This window comes from Octodon degus, unplaced genomic scaffold (assembly GCF_000260255.1).
Source record: "Octodon degus isolate 3935 unplaced genomic scaffold, OctDeg1.0 scaffold00018, whole genome shotgun sequence".
Taxonomy (NCBI): Eukaryota; Metazoa; Chordata; class Mammalia; order Rodentia; family Octodontidae; genus Octodon; species Octodon degus.
In genome coordinates, this window is record NW_004524594.1 from 21,872,827 (window position 1) to 21,888,109 (window position 15,283).

Sequence of the window (15,283 nt, forward strand, 5' to 3'; positions counted from 1 at the left end):
TCCGGCTACCCCATTCACTGGGGCTCCGCAAGCTCCGCCCCCACTGGCCAATTGCCTGGCCCTGGGACCCAGACGGGCAGTGACTTCAGCCAATGGGTTCGTAGAATCGAGCCCCTCTCATCCGCCCCAACCACTGCCCTCCCCCGGAGCTCTGGGTGGTTCTAGGCTGGGTTACAGTGGCCTTGGCCTTTTGTCCTCCCGCTATGCTTGCCTGTAGCCCAGCGCCTTGGTGCCGTGGCTGTGTCCTGGTCCAGGCAGACGAAACTGACAAGGTCCCTGAGCCCGGACAAGGCTGGTGTGGGTGTCATGGGTGGAGCACTCAGGACCTCCCCACAAGACAGCCTCACGTCCCAGAACTCAGCTTTGCAGGTGGGAACCTGCACAATGGAAGTAATGTGGCTTTCCCTGGGTCTGGGGAGGAGATTGTTCGGAGATATTGGGGCACCCGGCGCTGGAATCCAAGCCACGGACGGACTAGCGGGCTAGGGCCCACCTAAGGTGGTCCTACCAGAACCGGGATGCAGAGGAACGAACACTCCCAGGGCTTCACCGCGGTGCCACAGACTCGCCAGGGGCATGGGGGCCGCCGCTAAACATTTACAAGCCTCAGTTTCCCTGGCACACAAGGGCGAGGGCAAGGAGGAGCTAGTGGTTTCTTGGTGTTTGCCGGGTGTTCCATACATGAGAAATTCCCCTGCGTTCCCTAAAAGACAGTCCGTGGCCGGCCGAGGCAGTCCTGAATTCTGCTCCCCCAACTCGGGAGTGACTGGGTACTGCCCATAGAAGTGGTTGGTGCTGGCATAGTGGGAAGCGTTGCGAGGGCCACCGTTCAGAATTAAGGCAGAGCCAGGTCGCTTAGAGGGACAAATCTGGTTTCTGTCACCTACTGGCTGTTTTACCTTATGTGGGTCACTTTATTCTTCCAAACTTGGCTTCATTGATTGAAAAACGAAACTAATGGAATCCATTCCGAAATATTGTAGGCTTCAGTGACTGTTGGCTGGGCACAACTGTCCCTAAGGGTGTATGTGGTGGTGAAGTGTTTGGGAACTGAAATTCCTGCGCTCTCCTTGCCATGCCAATTTCTCATTCATGGAGGTGCCCAAGGTCCCGCTCTGCACAAGAGTGCTACTAGTTGTTGGCTCTGATGAGGGCTGTCATTGTAAGGGGGGAGTTCAAGAAAGGGGTGTGTCCCTTAGGGATGTCACCTTTTCTGTGCCTCACTTTTCATTCTTTAAAACTGGTATAAAGTTGAAGGATTCAGGTGAAGTTGAAGTTAATGCAGGAGGTTAATGCCCTGGCACCATGTCCCTGGCAGCAGTGGACAGCTCAAGCAAGGAACAGATCCAACAAACTGCACCATCCCATTTTTATGACTGTAGCTAATGTAAGAATATGAGCACTTACTAAGGTCCTTTGCCAGCAGCTTGCCATGGAGAATCTCTTCCAAATGGCTGAGATTCACTGATATCTCTAAGGTCATGCAGCATGTCTTCAGGAGTGCCTAGTCCTATCTGGCTTTCTGACACTATTTGCTCTACACACACACACACACACACACACACACACACACACACACACACACACAGAGTTAGGAAGTCTACTCACAAGAGCAATGGCAATCTCTACCTTAGCTCTTTCCCTGAGGGAATTAGCTAGTGATAGGTGGGGAAGTAAGATCAAGTATCTATGTCATAGGTATGTATCTTCCTTACATTCACAACCGCCTGGGAATGTAGGACAGTTATTCCATTTAATGCTGTAGCAACCAAGGCTCCAAGAACTGGTTGGGGTAACTCAGGGCTGACACCTCCCAGCAATATCTCCCAAGTTTTACCCAATACCCAGGGTGGTACATTTGTCTATCTATTCCACAATATGAGATTCCCTGCTAAAAATGGGATCAGAATATTCTAGTCTCGACTAGAGTCAGGAAAACTGAGGACTGCATTTCTATTGTTTTGTGTGGGAGTTTCCATACCTTGTCTACCATTGCCATTTGCCCTTCATCCCACTGTATCTGTGATGCTCTGCAAGCAACGATTTGATTACATTTCCTTCCTCTTACCACACATGGCGCTCTCTGTGCCAGCCCAGGTCTGGTCCCTGGCCCCTACCCTATGACCACAGGCATGTCCCTCCCCATGGAATCTGCACTAAGGTTCTGGCACCTGCTCTGTACTGGAAACAATGCCCAGGTCATGCCTACACTCACGCCTTTCTCTTCCCCTCCCTAGAAAATGCCTGCCACTTGCCTTCTTGGGAATGCTAGGAACCAACCCCAACAACCCTAGGCTCACAGAAAGAAATGATGTTCAGTGGGGTCCAGCTCAGACTTGGCCTCCACGGCAACCAGGGTCCAATAGGCTCCAGCCCAACCACTCCCACCCCACCTTCTTTTGCCCCCTTGGTATTTTTCTCTTTTTTTCCCTGGTATTTTTCTTACAGTGCCCTGTAATGTCCTTACCAGGGCTACCCACCCAACTCCACCATGCCCCTGGAACCTGCCATTTCAATATGGTCCAGGCTTCAAACCATTCCTGTGCCTTCTTGGGGTCATCAGATCTCAGAAGACTCCAGCTTGGCTGATGGCCCACTGCATTAGGGGATACCAGTGGGGAACAGGGTGTGATGCTCAGCTTCAGGAGGTCCCTCTTCAGACCAGGAACTGGACAGGCAGGGTCTTACTCTTGCTATGATCCTGCATGGAGCAGGGCACCGAGCAGGTGGGGGCCTACCAGTCTGTTCGTAGCCTCGCCATGGGACAGACCCCCAAAATGCCGTTTAGCCCCACCCATTAAAGGAAAGCCCATGTGATGCAGTGGGACATACTCTGCCACCAAATGGGCAGTTATAGGTTCAAATTCTGGCCCAGATACTGGCCCATGGGTTCAAATCCTGGCCCATGCAAATTGTGACCTCCCCACACACATACACATTACTGTGAAGATTAAACAACACAACCTCTGAAAAGCAGAGCCCAGGGCCTGGTGTGTAGTCAATGAATGCAGTTGTTATTACCATCAGCACAAGGTGGACACATGGGTGGCATTTAGTGAGGGTAGCCCTTGTGTCAGAGCCATCACTCCGGAGCATGTGTCCCCCTTTCCTTTGTCAACTCCTGGCTGTCCACAAATCAGGATCTAAGTCTTCTATCCCATTCTCATGGCCCCACCTTCTCCAGTTCCAACTGCCCACTGCAGCCCTTGCTCCAACCCCACTAAATCAATCACTCAGCCCCTGTTCCTTATCCCCAGCCTGAACACAATCTGTAGAATGCCCAGCTATTCTGTGGGCCTGGAGGAGGCTGAGTTCCTATGCTACTTATTGCATAAAGCATTGCTCGCTTACCCACAGCCAGCAAGGTCTGCTCCCCAGATTCTGAGATGCTCTGATTTTTTTTTTTTTTTCTTGCAGAACCAGGGATTGAACTCAGGCCCTTGCGCTTGCCAGGCAAACGCTTATTCAACTGAGCTATCTCCCCAGACCTCTGATCTTGATACACATGAAATTACCCATCATCTGATAATTTGGTCCATTCTCCATTAGTCTAGGAACTCCAACAGGCAGGAAAGCTGACTGTCTCTGTGTTCCTACACTCCACTCGGCAGAATACAGCCCATAGTAGGCATAAGCAAATACCAGTCTCAGCCTATTACCAACCCATCACTTGCTCAGGGCTGGAGGCATTGCATGCATGTCGCACACACATTTCAGTGAGGGCAGCTGAGCAGCAAGGTTTATAGAGAAACCCAGGTCAATAGCAAAAAGGATGAATATCTGGTATTGGGTTGGCAGGCTCAGAGTGCAGTCAGCCTAAGCTGGGGGTCAGTGACCGTAGCCCCTTCACTCCCCCAAGGGCACAGTGTAGGCGGCATGATGTGGGATACCCCAACAAAGGCAGAGGCAAGGAGCTGGGATTCCCTTCAGCAATCAGGAGCAAAGCTGTTGCTGAAGGCCCCATCAGTATGACTGGGGTAGAGATATTGGGGACCCCCGTAGGGGTCAGAGTTAGGGAGAGGGTCACAGCCTCTCCAGTGTGTCCAACCTGTGTGGCTATGTGCCAACAAGTAAAATCCCACATGCAGAGCTTTATCTGGGCTGCAGGAGGGGGGACCTTGGTGGGCAGTCAGATGAGACAGCAAAGGTCCAGGAGAGCCTAGTCCAGTGGCCCCTGAAAAATGAGGCGGACGCAGCCATGCTCACCAGTGAGCCAGGCCCCACAAAAGGGACAGGCAGCATGGAAAGCATGGGTACCATGGGGCAGCGGTGTCTGGGCCCAGTAGCGGGCAGTCTTCTCAGAGCAGACATGGCCACAGGGAGCAAAGGCATGGCTGGGTGGCCCAGGGTCCAGGCAGAGGCCAGCCTCCTGGCCAAGCCACAGGGGCACATAGGGCCCTACGAGGCGGCAGAGAGGACATTCGCGCTCCTGGGGGCCTCGCTCCCGCCGGCAGCCCCAGCCATGGTAGCCGTGGACGTGGCCACAACGGACGTAGACCCAAGGTTGCTGCTTGTCAGGTGCTGTGCGGCCCCGGGCTGGACTGGGGAAGGCCAAGGTACTGAGGCCCACGGGGCACTGGGGCCGTGCTGCATTTGCTTCCTGCCGCTGGGCCTCTAACTGCTTTAGCGTGGGTGCCCGCAGCAGCCCTGCCGGAGTGCGCCACAGCAGCGTGGCCCCACACAGGTCGATGAGCGAGCCGTCTTGCAGCACGTTGGATTCATTTTCCACCTGCCAGAGGCAGCAGAAGGGCCTTAGCCCAAAAGGCCCAGGCCCTTGCATCAGGCAGCCTCATCCCAGGCAAGCTGCCCCTCCATCCCACTGACACTATCTGCAGAGGGCACATCAAGAGGCCATGTGGGAGGACAGACAGGTGGTCCCTAGCCACATGCTGTCGCTTTCTCTCAGTAGGACCTGGATTGTCAAATTGAGGTCTAGACCAAACCAGGATTTTGCAAAAATTTCCTGAAGCACTCCCATAGTCACAGGCACAGGACATATTTCTCACATGGAATGCTGGATATTTGGCCCAAAGCAGCTGTCCTAGGGGTTGTGGGTAACACCAAGGACTCTAGAGCCAGAATTCCTGCACTTGAATTCTGACCTCACTATTCAGTAACTCAATGTCCCTGGTAGAACAGCTTAACCTTTCTAAGTCTCCTTATCCTCCAGGTGGAGTCCATATCTTGATATTTCATGGGGGTCTCATGAAGATCAAATAAATCAATCATAAATGTTTGAAATAGTGCCTGGCACATACTGGATGTTCAGCAAATGTAATCATAGTGCAAGTGCATAGATTTTAAAAATAATGCTCCCAAAATCTGTACAGTAAAAGCTCCGAGGTTTTGCACATCCTCAACTGATGCGCTCAGACTCAGGAAGGGCTTATTGTATCTCCTGCCTCTCTTTAGGATTCACTTCCAGATCCCACTCTTAATTCTGTGATTAGAAGAGTAGCTGGCACTGGCAGGACTACTCCAAGGGCAACCTTTCCTCCTCTAAGGGGATAATAAAGCAAAACCTGCCTGAATGTGCCATACTTGATACAAACTGCCAACACTCGAGCCCAGTAGTGGCGAACCTATGGCACAGGCACCACAGCTGGCTGTTTGTACCACTAGAAGCTCTAAAAGGTTCATCACTACTCTAGGATGTAAACTGCCCACATTTGGGCCAAGTGACACCTTCCTAAGAGAATATGATTGTTTTAAAAGTTATCAGCAGGCTCAAAACTGCTTAGCATTGCATGGTGAATCAGTGTGGCTGTATTCCACATCTGTAGGCCTCTAGTAGTGTGCAAGCTACCCCCGGGGATGCTAGTCTGTCCTATCTGTGCAGAGAGTAGCATGTGTCTAGAACTCCCTGAGCCTGGGACTCCCTCAGTGTTTAGCAGGGCTCCCTTGGGCAAAGGGACTGCAGATCATCTCCAGGCTTGGACAGGCATGGGCAGATTGGGAGGGATGGGGGTGAGATACAGTGGGCCACCTACCAGCTTCCCCCGCTGCTGTGCGGAGCGGCTGTCCCGCAGTGTGTACACGTTCCCGCAGACTGAGATCTCCCGCCAGACACCCGGGGCTGAGTCCTCGGAGAAGCCGCCCGCAGGGTGCATCACCAGCACCCCATTGGTGGTCAGGCCATCCATCAGGCCATCGGGGGTCCGCCATTTGGCTGCCCGCTCCTGGGACCACACGAGGGATCAGATCACATCCCTGAGTATCCCCTAGTAATCTGTGTGCTAGAGGTGGCTTCCCCTTTACCCTCAGTTCAGAGGTGGCCCCAAGAGGGGGCTGCTAAGCCCTGTATGGCACAGTTAGGATAGTTGTGGGCTGGCCCTTCACTCTAGACTGCTGTACCTCCCAGCCTCCCCTTTGGCTCACTCTCTGATGAAGAGCTGGTCCCTGCCTGGGGGCTCACTCACTCCAAGGAAGATATTGCTGGAGGTGTCAAAGCCAGCCGCATAGATACGAGCAGTGTAGGGCGGCCTTCGTTCACACAGGATGCGGCAGGCATAGCGAGAAATGGTGCTCTGGGCAGAAGGGCCCTCGGCAGCACTTCCTCCAGGGGATGTATCTGTTACCACAAAGTCGATCATGTTCTCCGTAGAGCGGCCAATCTGCAACAGAGGTGAGGGAAAGCACACTTTATACGCTTACATGTGTATAGACGAATCTCATCAGCTTCCACCTCAGAGATTAAGCAGCTGCCGTGCATGCAGGGCTACCAAACAATGAGGCTACCAGGCCTCACAGAGAGGCAGTACCATCCCAGCTTCTGAGGCCTTTTGGGCTCACAGTTGGTGTCTCTGTATCCAATCAGCTGTGGTCTAAAGCTTCCCATTTTCTATTACTTCTATATACGGTTCTTGGGAGCAACCTACTCAGTAAAAACTAGCCATTTTGCTGACAGTGAGAAGGTGACACATAGAAAAGCTAAATACTAGCAATAAACAGTACATTGTTAGTTAGAAATTACTACACAGTAAGCATTTTTAGCTATAATACCTCAGTTAATCCTGGGGTGGGTGCTAATCATGGGCCCCATTTACAGATAAGAAAACCAAGGCCCAGACAGGAGGTGTGTCCCACCTGTGGGCTACAGGATAAATATACATGGCTACCAGAGCCACAGTGAGTGACAAGACATTGTCTTGGGCCACATATAAAATATACAATATTGACAATATATATATAAATAATAAGGGGCTGGGGAGCTAGCTCACTAGAATAAGTGCTTGCCTGGCAAACACAAAGGCTTGAATTCAATCCCCAGTTTTGCCAAAAAAATAAATTAAAAAAAAAAAAAAACACTTCCTTAATTTAAAATTATTTTTATAATAATTATAACTCAGGCATGCCCAACCTGCACACTACAGGTTGCATATGCCTGATTTCTTGCCCAGTTAACCAGTGGTAGGCAATGGAGCTGGCATCTGAATCTAGGCATGATGACTCACACCAGCCCTCCAATCTCTCAAGCCGTATGGCCTCCTGCTGGCTGATCATCTTGAGTCTGAGCTTGACATAGCTGCTGACTTGCTGTGGGATGTTTTCAGTGGCCCAGCCAGGGCATCCTGCATCTTCACCTGAAGAGCAGTCCACTGCACTGAATGCTCTGAAGCACCCTTCCCATGGCCATCAGGCCTGTGACCTTACCCTGAGTGCCTGCAGAGCTGAGCCCAAGAGCCTGGCAGAGGGGATGAACATACCTGGAACATGTCTGTGTCACTGTCATGGGTGTACTCCACTATAACCGAGTGGCTCCGGGACAGTGTGTATGAGATACTGTGCTGGCCTCGGTTACTCAGTGCCTAATGGAAAGAAAGAAGTCATTTCCTATAGGCTAAGTCATGAGGAGTATAAGCTTCTGATCCAGAAACAAGCTCAGGGCTCAGTGTCCATTCTTGGAAAAGAGCCATTCTGTGGTCTACAGAGGTAACTGAGTAACAGGTGCAAAATTAATCTTCCAGTTACCCCAAGAATGGCTTATTGTTTTCATTTTACAGCTAAGAGAACTATAGGCTAGAGAGAACTGGCCTAATGCCACATAGCTGGACGTAGAAGGAGTTGATTGCTACTCTAATCTTCTAAAGCCAAAGCTTTCCCTTTGCCATTGCTGTATGACTGTCCCATACTGCTTTTGCAAATTTAGCTGCCTCTAAAATGATGTTCATCATTTCTATGAATTAATAGGGTCCAGTGGTCAAGGAAATGTTTTGCAAATTACAAAGGATAGTGCACACTGCAAAGGATTTTCCATCACCCTCTGGTTGTACTACCATCTGGTAGTACAACAGGCAGTGAAGGGATGACACTGAAAGCTCCCCTACTCCAGTGGGGCTGTGGGCAGGTAGGTCTGGAAAAGCTGAACCCCTGGCTGTGGGGCAGCACCCTGTCAACTGGGATAAGCAGCTTGCCTTGGACACGAGCGGCGTGGAGATGTGGTGCATAACATCTGGCTTCACTCCATTGGCATGTGGACGGCGGCTCAGTGCCAGGCGGCTTCGCCGGCGGCCCTTGTCCCCACTTGCCAGACACCCGTTGTAACTATGGATATAAGGGTTAAAAAGAAATGGTTTGAGGGGAAGAAAGAGAAAGAGAAAGTGAGCCCCTGATCAGATTTGGAGAAAACTACCCACTCTTGGCAGATCCTACCTTGGTTAGGAACGCCCACAACTAGAAGACCCTACAAAAGTAAATCCATGGGATTGGGGAGATAGCTCAGTGGCATAAGCACTTGTTTGGCAAGTGCAGGGTCCTGAGTTTGATCCCCAGTATATATATATATAAAAGAAAATAGCCAATTCATTTATGGGGTAAGTGTTTTTCATTCCATTAGCCAGGTGCCTCCTGAATGCCCAGAGAGATGCTGAGTGCTGAGGCAGTAGAGGTAATGAACTACAGACCAGTTTTGTGTCTTCATTGAAGGGGGAGCCCCAGCTTCTCAAGGAACCCAGGTACCACCTGTCATGGCCCAGACACGATACTGGCCCTTGAATCGGGTTTCTAGGAAAGGAAATACCTATATTTGGCCTTGATGAACTGTAAAAGATTCACCTATAGTACACTATCATTTATTATACCACTGCAAGAAAACAAAATAAAAGAAAAAAAAACAGACTCACAATGCTACTGCCTCCATTATCTCCATATATTTTCACCTTCCTTTCAAGCTCTTGTCCAGAGGGAATGATCACAAGAGGCAAATGTGGGGTGAGTCAGAGCCTTGATTGTTGCCATGTACTGCTGCCTCTGTGTTCCCAGTCCTTCACATTAATTACCTAATGGAATCTATGCAATGTCCTGCCAGGCAAGTGTCTTTCTTCTGATTTTACAACTGAGACAAATCGAGGCTCAGGAAGGTAAAATGACTTGCCTCATGGTTACAAAGTGAAAAAGTCCAGATTTGAGCTCAGGTCTCCCTGACTCCAGACTTGAAGAAGCTAGTAGAGATAGAGGGCTTGTTCTGAGCAGAAGTCCCATGGCGGGCAGAATGTGGTGAGATGGGGGATTGTTGAGTTGGGTGGAAAGGTACAGAAAGATGAAGTTGGTGGAAAGCAGCTGAACAACAGGCTCAGAACGTTATGCTGTAAATAGTGGGGTGGTACAGGAGGTTTTGAAGCAGGAAGTGATAGGATAAATAACTACAAATACAGACAAGGATCACTTGAATCAGTCTCCTGATGAGTTTGTTAAAATCCATACTCTCTGGTCCCACCTGGGCAGATTCTGACTCTGTAGGTTTGGGGTGTCTGCTAATGTGTCTCTTCAGTGCACTCTCCCAGTAGTTCTGATACATAACCTGAGTGGGGTGTCTCTCCTCTGCACAGGACAGACAACTGTCAAGAGGGCCCAAATGCTTAGGGATGCAATGACACCCCCCCCAACATTCCATCACTACCTTTGCCCTTTGCTAGAAAGTCCACCAATCCTTTGGGCCACTAAGCTCTGCTTTGACAGAGCAATAACCCCTAGGGGGGCATTGCTTTTGCTTTTTGAACTCTTCTTGTGTAGTGGGAAGTATTCTAGGCACAGGAATTAGATATACCTGTATTAAATCTTGACTAATTCCTCCTGTGCCCTCAGAGTGCATTTTTCAGGATCTATGTCACAGGCTTATTTTGAGATAAAAATTTTCAAATGCTTGGCATATGGACTGGAGATGTGGCTCAGTGGTAGAGTACTTTCCTAGCATGTGCAACACCCTGGGTTCTATCCCATCTCCACGAAAATAAATAAATATTAAAAATGCTTGGCACAGAGTTTGCCATAGTTACAGCAAGCCCTTCATAAATGTTAGGTAACCTTTATTTTTAAAGCACACAGCATGTAGCAGTCAATAAAGAGTAGTAAGTATGATCCCTTAATAATCAAAATCATGGGCTGGGTGTGGTGGTGCACAACTGTAATCCTAGCACCCAGGAGGCTGAGGCAGGAAGATCATTGCGAGTTCAAGAGCAATCTGGGCTGCAAAGTGAACTTAAGGTCAGCCTGAACTGTATAGGGAGACCCCATCTCAAAAAGACAACATTTTTTAAAAATCATAATCATGACTCTTATAGCCTATCAAGTTGTTCCTTCAAGACTGATGGTAGAAAGGCCAAAAGAAGACACAGATGAGGTGGGGAAGAAGAGAGATACGGGTCTAGGGAAAAAGCTGCTTGGGAGGTACAGGGATCACTTCAGACAAAGACCACGAAGGGATAAGATCTGTCTAGCTACCAATTCCCTTGGCTTCCTCTCTCCTGGTCTCAACTGTAGTGTGAGGGTAAGCCATGGCTTAGTGACAGTACACTAGACCTGGAGTAAGAAGGACCTGGATCCAAATCCCAGCCCTGCCACTTACCAGCTGTGTGCCCTTGGGCCAGTCACTTCCCCTCTCTGAGCCTCGGTTTCCTCACCTCCTTCCTCACAGCATCTTTGTGAAGATTGAAATGAAATAATGTCCATGAAAGGGCTTGGCACAGGCCTGCCTCCCTGAACACTTGATATACACTGGGTGCTGTCTCATGTGCTTTACAGCAATCACCTCATTCCTTCCTTCTGACAACCCTCTGAAGTAGGGATTATTATCATCACTATTAGAAAAGGGGGGAATCCAAGACCTAGGGTAGTTTGGCAACTTGCAGAGGCAGGATTATCACCAATCAGTTTGGCTGCAGAACTAGAGTTCTTCACCCCACAATACACACACTTGGTGCTTTACAAAAACAGCTGGTGTTACCTTTTTCTCATCATCTGATCAAGAAATTTATAAGAAATAGGAAGATAAAGTAATCATTATGAATCAGGGTTGGTTTGGTCAATTGTGTCTTTCAGCTGGGAAGATAATGAGGTATAAACAGCAGAAGGTCCTGGTCCCTACATGGGGGGCTGGGTCCCTCCTTACAGCTGCCCCCTGGGTTCCTGATGCCCCGCCCTCCTGGGCAGGGACGCTCACCCCAGGACGATGAGTTCGCCATACTTGATAGGCTCTTCACCAGGCTGTGCACCTTCACCAGGAGAAGAAAGGAAGCAAGAGCCATTGTTCCCGGTATGCTGGAGATCTGAGGTTCGGGGGGACCCCACTTCAGGATTTCCCTCCAGCACCATTCTGGGAAGAGCAACAGAGGAGAAAAGGGTTTCACAAACCACCCCAACCCCAATCCTAGTACTGAGACTAAGTTGGAAGTAGCTTTTCACTAGCACTATTGCTATGGTAACCATTCACCTCTGCCACCCCTAAACTGTCTCCCAAACTGACACTAGAGAAGGGAGATGTGTGGGATGCAACACAGAGAGAGGTATGACAGAGGCAGAAGATCAGGGCATCTGGTGGGGCCAAAGGAATGGACTGACTTGGGAGTGGCCAGAAACTCCTTTCTCGCCAAGATCCCAGTCTGGGAAGTGCTAGAAACAGGATCAATCCAGGAGTTGAGAGCCCTTTTTAGCCCTAAACTCAGACGGTGTTCCTGGTTTAAGCTCTTAGTCTGAGTTGCACTCAGTCAGGCTCTTGGGCTCTATTTGTCCACTGTAATCTTTCTGCCCCTTTGCAGGTGTAGGCCTCTGTCAGCTTCTCAATGACTCTCTGTCCTCCCAGCGCTGTCCTTTTCACCATCTCTTTCCATCCTCCTCCCTTCCTGCGATTTTTTGCCTGCCTCTATTTCGACATCCATCTGCCTCAGTCTCCCTATCATGGCCTCACCCTGAGGGCAGGCTTCGGGATCCCACATGAGTGACCCCCTCCCTCCCTCCCACCCGCAGGTGTCTGTCTGCGGTCCCCAGGGTTCCCGGGTCTCCCGAGGCCTGTGGGGGGCGGAGCTCCCCCTCGGGTTTAGGCTGCAGCAGAGCTGGTCTCCTGCAGGCCGCCTGTTTGGAAAACATCCCGAGGCCGAAGGGACTGCGCTAGGCAGGCCGGCGCCCGGGGCGGGCAGGAAGACGGCCCAGGGCATACGCAGATACACACAGACACGCGCATGCACATAGCCCCGTATGCCTGGAGCTCCGCAGGCAGTGCCTAGATCGGCGCAGAGCCCAACCCGGACCGCAGCACACGAGAACAGTCACAGGCGCCGGCCTCGGACCCACTCCCCGCGCCAACCCCCCGACACGCAAACACGCCCCCCGCGCCCGCCCGGCGCAGCCCCCGCCTCTTGCGCCTCGGCGGCCTCACCTGGCCACGCTCTGCGCCTCACTTGGCGCTGCTCCCTCCCCTCCTCACCCCTGCTGGGCCCCGGGGCCGTTGTAACGGGATAGGCCCGACCCAAGGCGGCTCCGCGCTGCCTCGTCACAGGGACACCGGGGGCCAGCGGAGGAGGGGATGCGCGCGAACCGCCACGCTCCTCCCCCTGTCCCGATGCCCCGCCCCGTTGACTCCGCCCCCACGGGACGTTCGGCCCCGCCCCTTGCGGTTTAGCCTGGGCGGTGAAGCCACGTCCCTCTCAGAGGTCACGCCCCTCCCCGGGCTCCGCCCCCGGGTTAGGGAAGCCCGCCCACCACTCCTTGTCCTCGGCTCTTTCTCCTCCCGGCTGGTTTAGAGACCCACTCCTGGTGTACGAGTCCACTTCCCGACTCTTCCGTCTCCACTCCCACTTCTGGGGATTCTTAGAGATCCTGAAACCCTCTCCTTACGATAGGCCAAGACTCTCACCCAAGGCCGGCGTCTGGGACTCCTCACCCCCTGCCCGGCAACCCAGCCGCCCAAATGGGAAAGTCGTAGAATTAGAGGTTGAAAGCAGGAACGTTCTGTAGGAGGCAAAGGAGGGTGTGCGTCTCAGCGATGGCGGCCTAGGATTTATCTGCAGTAGGGCAGGGTCACCGACCCATCTTCCATCCCAGGGGGACTACTTTCTTACAGGGTGGCTTGCAGAGAAACCCACTGTGTCTCCTCTCCCCCTGCCACCACGCACACACTGCGTATGGTGACACAATGGGTAAAGAGAGCTTTCAGAGATGTGTAGTCCCTCTTAGTATGCGGCTTGCAGGGGATCTTGTCTGTCCATCTATACCAGGCCTTCTACTCCAGCTTTAAGCAAATTAAACCCTCTAATCCCTGGGAGGCAAGCATGGTAGTTGCCCATTTTTATAGAGAAGGAAACAGTTACAAAAATGACTTTCCTTATGGTTATTTTAGTAGAGAGGGGATCTGAGTTGCCCAGGTTGGGCTTGAATTTGTGGTCCTCCTGCTTCAGCCTCCTAGAATACTTGGACTGCATTTCCAACTCCATTTACTCTTCTTCGAGGTGTGTATTTTATGAGGAAATCAAGGAAGCTTGCACAAAGGCAGTGGTCTGTGGCTTTCATCAGCAGGGATTACTGGGAGTTGGTTAGTATATTCCTGAGGGGGAGCATCTGCCAATCTCTGCTTTTCCTAACTCTTTGTGTGTCAATCTCCCAACCTCCCTGGCCCAGCTTGCCCTCCCGTTAACTCCACCTGCTTGGCTTCTGGTTCTAAACTGCCAAGAACTCCAGTTTCTTAATTTCTCTAGGCCTCAGTTTTCTAATAATAGTACCTACTTGTGGTGGGACACAATTTTGCAATGTTGTTCTGAAATCCTTTCATTCAGTACCACCCTTCACTGTCTTCAATATAAATTTGCCCCTATTGCTTGAAAGAAAAGGACAAAGAAAGGAATAAGACACACACAAACTACACTTCTTCAATTTCTTCTTCTTCTTCTTCTTTTTTTTTTTTTTTTTTTTTTTCTTCTTCTTCTTCTTCAATTTCTTCTTCTTCTTCTTCTTTTTTTTTTTTTTTTTTTTTAACTGGGAATTGAACTCAGGCCTCTGCACTTGCCAGGGAAGCACTTATTCAAATGAGCTATCTCCCCAGCCCCTTACTTCTTCAATTTCATAAGTTCTTGGGTTCAAGTGCCTGAAGGTGAGAAGAATCTTGATTTATCTAGTTGAGAAAGAATGTTAAAAAAACACAACAAAAATCAACAGCCACAAACCCTGGACTAGGAGATTTGGAAGAGTCAGGAAGGGCCAGGTGCTGGGCTGTATCCTTGGACATTTGTGGGGGGACGAGGCTAGACTTGGGAAAAGATGGGAGTAGAACGCTCAAATAGATGGGGATCCAGTAGAGGAGACCTGGCCTCACTTTTCAGGCTCTAGCCTCAGTCAAAATCCCCTGGAGCACAAAATAACAATATGATTACTTTGTGCAGCAGCCACCATTTAGTCCATGGAGTCCTGGATGTGGCAAAAGCTGTAGAATTTCTCTGCCTAAAAATGTAGCCTACTGCATGCCTGTAATCTCAGTCTCAGAGGTTGAGGCAGGAGGATTGCAAATTCAAGCCCAGCCTGGGCAAATTAGCCAGAACCCATATCGAAATTTAAAAAATAAATAAAAATTTAAAATGGAGTGGGTATGTACCTTAGTGTTAATGTTCTGAGTTTAATATCTAGTACTGGAGGGGGGGGAAGGACAAAACTGATGGGTTATAAAGGGATTGCACAGCTGATAAAAGGGAGGCTCAAAGAACCTAGAGAGATTGACAGTCTTAGGCTAGCAATGGGCAGGTAGCAAGGGTGAGAGTCAGAGTCTTGTGGCACAGATTTATGCACCTCTCTCTGTCCAGTGCCCTGATGCTAAGGAAGTGTCCTGGGGTCAGAGAGGCCATTTCAAGGAGAAGCAAAGGGAGGAGGGTGGACGACTTAGAAGTACTGAGTTTAAACTTGAAATGACAGAAAAAAGCTGAAACATACTGGACTGTACTGTCTACCAACAAGTAAGTGAGGACTGAAAGAGAGACATTTGGTTTTAGAACAGGTTAGTAGGGCATTTGGAAGCCGATTGGATCAT

At 50.4% G+C, this 15,283-nt stretch overlaps 1 protein-coding gene across 2 annotated transcripts; it reads right to left on the reverse strand.

Annotated features, from left to right (window-relative positions):
* Nucleotides 1-3,716: 3,716 nt before the first annotated feature.
* Peli3 (pellino E3 ubiquitin protein ligase family member 3) lies at nucleotides 3,717-12,789 on the reverse strand. Of its 2 annotated transcripts, XM_004627192.2 has the most exons (8): nucleotides 12,650-12,789; nucleotides 11,438-11,590; nucleotides 10,844-10,915; nucleotides 8,415-8,544; nucleotides 7,707-7,808; nucleotides 6,420-6,614; nucleotides 5,991-6,179; nucleotides 3,717-4,729 (listed from the first exon to the last, which is right to left on the reverse strand). In XM_004627192.2, exons 2-8 carry the CDS (start codon nucleotides 11,587-11,589, stop codon nucleotides 4,160-4,162), a joined length of 1,410 nt encoding a protein of 469 aa, XP_004627249.1. In that variant the 5' UTR covers nucleotide 11,590; nucleotides 12,650-12,789; the 3' UTR covers nucleotides 3,717-4,159. The 2 variants fall into 2 exon arrangements, with proteins under 2 accessions (XP_004627249.1, XP_023566625.1); XM_023710857.1 differs by lacking the exon at nucleotides 10,844-10,915.
* Nucleotides 12,790-15,283: the final 2,494 nt, after the last annotated feature.

Excerpts from the sequence above, each read along its gene's own strand:
- Peli3 (XM_004627192.2), bottom strand. The coding sequence starts at position 11,589 with ATGGTGCTGGAGGGAAATCCTGAAGTGGGGTCCCCCCGAACCTCAGAT. Across the intron at positions 8,545-10,843 it reads GGCCCAAGGGCACACAGCTG|TTACAACGGGTGTCTGGCAA; the intron begins GTAAGTGGCAGG and ends TTATATCCATAG. Across the intron at positions 4,730-5,990 it reads CACAGCAGCGGGGGAAGCTG|GTGGAAAATGAATCCAACGT; the intron begins GTAGGTGGCCCA and ends TGCCTCTGGCAG.